The following is a 9,254-nucleotide window of genomic DNA, read 5'->3' as shown; positions in this document are numbered from 1 at the left end:
GTTTGGTATGAGCTCAATTTTTTTTCATTTAGTTAAAATCGTACCTCAACATTTTCAGCTGTTTGTATGTACTGTTCCTAGTTGATTAGAATAAGCTGAAATTCCCTTGATAGCAAGAATATGACATTTAATTAAATCAGCAGTATACCAAAACATTTGTTCAGCTGTAGGTTTATGTTGTTTTTCAGCAGATCCAAATTCTTATTGTACTTTATGTCCCGACTGGATAGTGTGCAGTTTTATGAATTTAAATGTGTCCTTTTCATAATCATGTCTATTCCTTGGAGGGTTCTGAATTTTTGATAATTAAAAATAATTGTAATTAAAGCCTAATTAAAACTACTTGCTGTTTCTGTAAATGGTAAGAAAAGTGTTTTTAAAAGTTTCCTTTAGATTCTGCCTATATGTTTCTTGTTGTTAGTTTTATTTAATAAACACTTCAAGATCTGGTAATAATGTAAAACATCTATTATTGATAATGAACATGGCATTAGATAATTAGATATCACTGTACAAATTCAAGAGTCTGAAACAGTCTACTTCTATATCTTACAGTTTTTCTGTGTCCATGATTACAAATATCCCTGTATTCATAATGATAAAATACTAATTTGTAGAAATTTTGTGTTTAATGTAGGAATAGTACTGAAATAAACAATCACATTACTCACCAGGTTCTCAAAAGCAGTCTTACAGAATATTTTACTGACTGTACCTTCACACACCATATGTTCTCATACAAGTATGTAATGTAATTAGAGGTTGCACAATGGCCATGCAATTTTATTTTGTGAAATGAGAGCAATAATTGGGCAAACACAACATAAGCGTGATGTATCAAGTAAACATAAGTCAATCTTTATTTTCTCAGTAATAATATTTTGAATGTACTTAGAATTTATTTTACCCAAGTTTCATTTGGGTTATTGATGTCTTTCTTTGATAGTTATTTATATATCAGAATATCTGTTAGCATCAGCCTAATTATTGATTGCAATCTGAGAACAATACTTTTTCTTCCTATACCAGCTGCAAAAGTAAAAATAAATACAGAAATTATTTTATAAGTTTTACAAAAACCATAGTTTTTGAATTTTTACAAAGGGAAAGCAATTGTATTTATCATATAAATATTGTCTCTCTCATTATGTAGAGTTTAAATAATATAAATATCACTCTCTATCTAGAACCTGGGTACAAAGAAAAGAAACTAGCTATGATTTTGGTTCCACGTGGACCTATATGAGTCACTTATGCAGATGACTATTTTATGGTATCTGCATGCCATTACAATTATTTTTTCTAGTATTTTCTTAGAAAGGAAATTATTGCTTTTTTATTAATCAAAACAAAAATTATTTGCAACAAGGATCTGTAGTATTTTATGCCACATTGAAAAATTTAGAAATGTTATTACTATTTAAAACTTATATTTCCCTCTTTCTTTCCTGTATTCAGCCGTACAAGGATCAAGTGTTATTTTCCGAACAGTGGAAGTAACATTACATAAAGAAGGCAATACCTTTGGTTTTGTAATACGAGGTAGGTGGTGGTTAAAAAATATGAACCATCAGATACTCTTGGAAAATTTGCCAGTGTCATATTGGGAGTAAACTAGAAAGTCATCCACAAAAAAACTGATGTTTCCATTGTGTAAAGTCACCTTTTAATATTTACACCTGTTCTTTAAGTAAATAAAACAATGAGTAAGAATCAAAGTGGAATCCAAATGATGTAGTGTTCTTTTTTAGTTCATTAATACAGAGCAAGAAACTACTGTTTATAAACCTTGTCGATTCAGTCATGCTACTGCTTTGTCACTTTGCAACATATCTTTTGCCTTTCCTTTAATACTTTATCACTGAATCAAAAATGTTGGTAAGTACAGCTTGATTTGATTTAATACACTAGGATTAAGCAACTGTATTTACATTAATTTCTCCTAAAATACATTTTGTTATTGTAACTTTCTAAAAATGGATTGAAGGTAATGTAATCTTTGGGTACCTATGTTCATAAACTCAATTCATCATATTACAGGATGACAGTGATAATAAAGATTTCAGGTGACTCCAACTTGTCTATAAAACCATTGATTCTAAGGTGTAATTCTAGCTTTTATTATTTTGTTTTTCTTATGGACAATTTCATCCCTTAAAGACTAAGCCTGCATTAACAACTCTCAAATTCCTAGTATGACAATGAGGTTCTATGGGAAGCTATTAAAGCATCAGGAATTTTTTAACATTTCACGTTTCTTGATTTTTTTTTTTTTTTACCTATAACATTTTGTACTTCACCAGAGTCAAAATCCTACAAATTTTTTAAGCATTAGTTAGAATTAAGCATCTTAATAAATATACATGCATCAAAGAATAAAAGAGATATGTTCACTTGTACAGACTTCTGTACCACATTTTTGTAGGCTTTAAATAACTTCCTTAATATGTTGGTTGAACATAAAGTTTATGAAATTTTGCACAATTTCTCAATGAAAATCAGGTAAAAGATTTAAATATTTAGATCAGTTTTAGGCCCAACTGGAGGGTTTTCCTTCTCAAAAGGTGGTCACTACCCATCCCTTCAGAATCATTGGTTAATCAGAATGAGAAAGTACTGTGGGTAAAAATTAGCCTGGCAGAAAAGACATTTTGGTGTAGATGGGACTTGAGCTAAACTTAGAACAATGGAGAATACCAGGACCATCGGGAAAAAGGGGGAAGTTTTTGCAGATGGATCATGTTAATTTCATATTGGAGAATTTCTTCTTAACACGTTAGAATGGAACTTTGAACATTATAATTAGCTTTTAGCTAATGAATAGGATTGTATTTCTAATGCTATTACGTCACAGATTCTAAAACTTTGACATTCCAAAACTGGAACACTGAACCGAATGAAAAATGACATTCTGGCCTAAGCCTTGGAGAACTAAATTTGAGTTAATTCCTCGCCACTGGGCCAAAGGAGATGGGTTTGGATAATAGGAAAAGCTCTCTGCCACTAAGTTGCTTTTCTCTTTGGACACGGAAACCTTCTCTATCTGGTCATTCTCAACTCTAAAACTGTAGGTAGGTTTGCTTATTTAACATATGCTGCCTGATATTCAGATTTGGTCTGCAATGTGGCCCTGGCATTGATATTTTCAAAAAGCATCCCAGTTAATATTAATAGGCAGCCAAGAATATCACTGGTCTCTGAATGATCTCTGTTTTGCCTTGTTACTCCAAACTTCTAGAACCTAATTGAATCTCACACAAACTTGGTTCATTACAAATAATGATAAAATGCCACATATCAAGAAATTTAGAATTATTTCACACTTAAACATGCATTCACTGTTATGTATTTAAATTTGGGTCTGTAAATCAAAATTATGGAAGGATTTCTTGCTATCTTCAGCCCCCATTTTTTTCTAAATCAATGCCCCCTTTAGGGAAAAGCAAATCTATCCTTTTATGAACACCTTGCAAAAGAGAAGTTTCTTAATAGTATTTACATAAATACGAGTCAGCATTTGATATAACTTATTGTCATGATTTTCATTTTAAAATTTTTTTCTGAGAAAATGGTGGATTTCCAATTTTAAGTAAAGAGGAATTTTTAAAGAAGCCATTGAACCGAATCAAAGAATAAAATACTGAAATGGAGCTTTTACCCATCAGCCAGACTGAATGAATCACTTGTAACAGAAGTGAGCACAAAGGAAACATTTACCTTCATCAGAAATGGTGAATGCCTTTTAATTTTTCTCTTAGGCTAGATTCTTTAAGTTGACCTCCCTACCTGTGCCAAGTTTGGGAAGTATCAGTCTGTTCTGCCAGACAAACATTAAGGAAGTAATAGTTGACAATAGCATTCATATCTATCAGATACTGGCAAACTAGAGACCACCCAGATGGGCGGCCAGGAGGAGGGTGATGTACAAGGAATTCGGGTCACATGAAGAATAGTTAAGGAACCTGGGAATGTTCAGCCTTAAGAAGATGAGACTTAGCAGGTGTATAATCTCTGTTTTCAACTTTCAGAAAAACTTTTTTGTAGAAGAGAGCATAGATTTTTGTTTTGTTGCTCTAGACAATAGAGCAAAGACCAGTGGATGAAAGTTGAAGGAAGACAGATATCAGTAGATATCAGTTAAACACTCGGAAGAACTTTCTAAGACCCCTAGGTGTCCAAATGTGGCGTGATCGGCCTCAAATCTAATAAGCAGGGCAGCGCTAGTGGAATTCAGGTGGAAGCTGAGGGAGCACAGATTAAGAAAATCATACAAAAGAGTTGTGGATTAAAAAGAGATTGACAATAAATTACCTTTCATCTTGAAGCGTCTGTTTCTAAGAATTCTTGGGGAGAATTTTTTTTTTTTTTTTTTTACAGAAAAGTAATATCCCCATTTAAGCATTGCAACTGGCTTAACGCAGTTTTCCAAATTTGCCCCAATTGTTTGAACATCCTACTTTTAATGGGAGCCACTTTGGTCACTTGAGTTTTTTCTTGCTTTCTTTTTTTAATACTTAATGTTTTGTTTTTTTTTTTTACTTTAGGTTTTGCCTCTTTTAGGTCAGGTTGTAGACGTCCTAACCTGCATTTTAGCTCAGGTGGATTGACACTAGGCATACACTCCTGCACTTTGTGTAACTGGCAGCTCTTATAATGGGACCAGTACTTGTGATCAGTTGATCCTTTTGCCCTACCAGTTGTTGAGTATTTTATGTATTCCCTTGTTGCAGCCATATATTTACTGAAAGGTGGAGAAATGGTGACTGCAAATATATATCCTATATATTAGTAGAATGAATAAGACCTTTAAGGCTGTTACATGCCTCAAGGAAAATTTTCCATGTTTCCCTCCTTACATCAAGTGTGGCATTTCTCAGCTGGCATTTTGTAAGTGAACTTTTTTAATGGCAACAGTGAAAGCATTCTTAAGCTGTATCCCTTTCCTTTGCTAGGGGGAGCACATGATGACAGAAATAAATCTCGTCCAGTTGTGATAACATGTGTTCGTCCTGGAGGGCCTGCTGACAGGTAAACCTTTATCTTTCTGTGTCACTATCCGAGATAGAATAAATAAAGCTGGGGGCTTTGGCGTAGAAGTTGATATATTAGAAATTTCATGGTAAAAGATAGGTATGAAGTATATATGTTAGAATGTGAAAACTGAACGAGTTCAGGCTGTGGAATTAGAAAAAAATAAGGTTGCCTCCAGATTCCATACTCACTACACTCTATCTTTGTCAAGTGACTTAATCCTGAGCTCCGTTTCCTCCATTGTAAATGGAGATAATAATACCTGCCTTCGAGGCTTGTTCAGTTTTATTAAAGATTGGAGATAGATGCTGCCTTGCAGAGGCTTTCATGGGGTCGACACTAAGAGAAGGCAGCTGGCTCTTTTAAGGCAGACACTTGAAACGCATCCTCTCCACTCCCTACTCTGCCACCCTGGAAAGACAGGTGGGGGCGATGAGACTTTTACCATCAACATCACCCTTGTCATTATTAGTATTACCTTTTGATGGTGACTGTGTAGGCCAGAATGGAAGTGGCTTTTAGTAAAATGGAAGGAATTTTATCAGTCTCTGGATTCTTCTCTTCCTTGCTAATATGAATATGTGAAAGATAAGTGCCTTCAGCTTTCCTATCATAAACCTTTTGACGTCCCAAGTAAACTCACGATTTAGGTGTTTCTGGAGATACTTATCTCTGTATTAGCTTCCCACAGCAAAAGTCGATTCCATAATGACGGGGGAACACAGCTGCTGCCGTTAGATACTGTCGAAGGGTAGAGAGCAAATGGACTGACTACTCCTGTCTCTCTCTATTCGGACCAGGGTAAACATTAAATTATTTGCTGAGAGGCAGAAGGAACAACAATAACCACTATTGATTAAGCACTTATTATGTGCCCAAAACTGTGCTAGTGCTTGGCAGACATCATCCTTACAACTACCATCTCAATGGGGTATCTTTAGCCACATTTATAGATTGAAAAACAAGCGGTGGTTAATGTGGTTAAATGACTCGCCAGCAAGTAAGTGCAAGAACTGGGAGAGGAACTCACGTTTATTTTCCTTCAAAGCTCAAACTGTTAGCTCACTTTTAAGAAAGATGATAGCTCATATAAAATAAGAAAATAGGAAAACATGGGTTTCTCACCTGTGCTAAAGTATATGTTGTACCTTTGCAGAGGATAACACAGTCAAAAATTCTGCCTTTTTCCCATCTTATGCTTCTCAAGTGAATTATTCTTCCTGAAGCAAATTAGAATATTTCCATTTTTTATTAACATTTAGAGTTGGAGTTGACAGAAATGTCAAAAATAGGCTACAAGTTTGTGAGTGACATACCTGTATTACCAAATCAATTTAGGACTCCAGGAAATCTGAGAATTTAAGATCAAAATTTACAGTCAAAATACTTAGAGAGTTATCTAGGTAAAAGATGTTTACTTAAGTCGTTTTTATTCTTTCCAAATCGTAAACTTATATTCCACCATTTGGTTTTCTCATTTTCATGCCCCTCCCTGAGGCAGGGAGAATGTAATTTGGGGACCTCCCTGGCTCTATCTTTGTGGTGTCACTAATGTCCTGAGTCATCTTCTCCCAGGGCCTTGAATGTCTATTCACAGCAGGGAGAATAGTATTTGCCTGCCTCTTCCAGGGAATGTGAAACTGAATCAATTTAATGATTTCCAAATGGCCCTATAAATCAGTAGGGAAATTCACAGACCAGGGAAATTTCTCACCAGCAGTCCCTATCCTGCTTGGGTTCACTGGTAATAAATTGAATGAAATTAGCAAGCTTTTCTGCTCACCTGACTTTGGGAAAATAAGTGAATGCTATTTTCTCAGCTCCAGTAAATCAATTTTAGACATTCAGGCAAAATCCTAGGAAAGAAAAATGTGCCTTTCTTACTTTTGTACTCCAAGAGTTACCTGTGGGTAACTAGATTATTTGCTAATGTGTGGTTATTTTCTCATTACTGATTTTCATATTATAGCAATTTTCTGTTCAGGGTTACCTCTTTACACTCTCACGGTCACACGTGATGCTTAAAAAGAATGCAAATGGGGTGGACGACAGAACGTGTGTGAAAGAACAACTTTGTCTAAGTGACTATTCGTGCTAAGCCCCACTATGCTAAATTAGTAAAGACCGTTTCTTTATTCTCCCTTCAGAGAGGGCACAATCAAACCTGGCGATAGGTTGCTCAGTGTGGATGGAATTCGGCTTCTTGGAACCACGCACGCTGAAGCCATGAGTATTCTTAAACAATGTGGACAAGAAGCCACGCTGCTGATAGAATATGACGTCTCAGTCATGGGTATGTCGGAGTCCTAAGGGTGTAATCTCTAAGCTCCAGGACATGTCACTATCCATCCCTGATAAACCACTTCGGATTAAGTATGTATTATTATGCTCTCCTGTAGCAGACAGAATTTCATCAGGACTGCATCTTTTCACTCTGTCCGAGTTCAGGAAGAGGTCAGAGTTCTCATGTCAATAGATTCCATGATGAAGTCTCATTCCATCGGAGTGTTTCAGCTAGCAATCAGCTCTTCTATACAGATTGCCCATGGCAGCAAAGTATTTTTCCCTTCCAAATTACAAAAATAGTATTATTAACTTAAAGATTGGTACTTTTTCTTTTACTACATGGAGACTGGCAGCAACAGGAGATTCCTTTCCTTCTCGTAACTTCACAGTATGAAGCCAGCTAATCAGAATTAATAGAAATGACCGCTTATTCATCATCAGATTTAGGGGCAAGGAAAAGAAAGGGGACGTGTGGTATAATTGCTTAAAATAAAAGGTTGAATGCAGTGTTCTTTCTTTCTTTAAATAATGATTCTAATGGAAAGAAACTATCTCTACACTCATACCTATAGTAAAACTGGCAAGATAGTCTCATGTGGCTTTTAAATGTTGAGAGCCAAAATTTTGTGTCATGTTAACTAAGGCAGAAAAATTATGAGAGAATGAATTGGAACTTGAAATTGAAACCTAAGTCATGTAAGCACTCCTTAGAGTTAGCAGACTTGATTTGGTGACCTGGCTTCACCAGCAAGTTTTATGCTAGCAGAGAAAAACTCCTTTCTTTCCTACTCTGTATGATTTATATATAACAACATTGCTTAAGAATATTCTTAATCTGTTTGCTGGCCGGAAGTGTCTTGGAGAGATAGGAGGTTTCCTAACAGGCTTAAAGTATGAGATTTTAGGAGTTCTTAGCAGGATACATGATGCTATATGCCCTTGACATGTAGAGTTCACAAATGAATATTCCCTCCCTTACTTTCCTCCCTTCTTTCTTCCTCTCTCCTTTCTTCTCTCCCTGCCTCCCTTCCTCTTTTCTTTTTCGCTTTCTTTTATTATATGGTTTTTGAGTTAGATGGTTTGAATTCTGTTTGCAACTAAACTGATTTCTAGCTATTTATTTGGACCCTGTGGCTTGATTTCCCTGTGCCTTAGTTGTCAAATGGGGACTAGCGATCTCTATTTTAAAAGGCAATTATGAGGATAAAATAAGATTATGTAAGTAAAATATATTTTAAATGATCAGACAAATGGATTATTGACATTAAGAATTGAAACAGATTTTTGACATTTAATTCATTCATTCCATCTACAAACCTGTATTGAACTAAATGGCAGGTACCAGGAATATAGAGGTAAACAAAACAGACCTGGTCCCTGCCCTTATAAAGCTTGCAATGGATGAGAAGGCTAGACAGTAAACAAGAACATTACCAAACAAATAAACTCATAAATTGTGGTCATTGTCATAAAGGGCACGAACAGGATTCTATAATAGGGAATACAGGAGCATGGGTGGTGAGGTTGGCAGGTGCTTTAAACAGGGTAGTCAGTGAAGAAGTAGCAGCTAGGTTAAAACCAAAGGCTTAGAAGGAGCCCACTCCCAGAGGGAAGACAACAATATTCTATAAGGCCTGAGCATTCCACCTCAGAGTGACAAGGGGTTCCCTATTGGGGTGGATACCACTATTTAGGGAAGAGCCCTCCACACTTCACTATTGCCAGGGTCAGCAGAGGATGGGGTGACCTGCCTGTTTGCTTCTTCCTAACTCATACTTGCATTCTGAATGACACCTGACACCCTAGAGTCCCCTGTCAGCCCCCTAATGGAAGGGAAGTGGGCCATCAGGAAGGAAACTCATTAGGAGTTCCTCAAGGTTGCTGGGTATAAAATGTGTATACCAGCCAAAAACAGAAAGTTAAAATTTTAAGATGCC

The 9,254-nt window shown here is 35.9% G+C and overlaps 1 protein-coding gene across 1 annotated transcript in view; it reads left to right on the top strand.

Moving 5' to 3' along the window:
- The window catches only part of GRIP1 (glutamate receptor interacting protein 1), a 154,482-nt gene that overhangs the window by 15,102 nt on the left and 130,126 nt on the right, over positions 1-9,254 (top strand). Inside the window, exons 3-5 of the mRNA XM_012642012.1 lie at positions 1,459-1,542; positions 4,953-5,028; positions 7,179-7,324. Coding sequence (XP_012497466.1) covers positions 1,459-1,542; positions 4,953-5,028; positions 7,179-7,324 — 306 coding nt within the window. The remainder of the gene's footprint in view (positions 1-1,458; positions 1,543-4,952; positions 5,029-7,178; positions 7,325-9,254) is intronic.

The sequence above is a fragment of the Propithecus coquereli genome, unplaced genomic scaffold (genome assembly GCF_000956105.1).
Source record: "Propithecus coquereli isolate 6110/MARCELLA unplaced genomic scaffold, Pcoq_1.0 Scaffold172, whole genome shotgun sequence".
NCBI lineage: Eukaryota > Metazoa > Chordata > Mammalia > Primates > Indriidae > Propithecus > Propithecus coquereli.
Note: the sequence above shows the minus strand (reverse complement) of the source record. Positions and strands in the feature narration are given on the sequence as shown.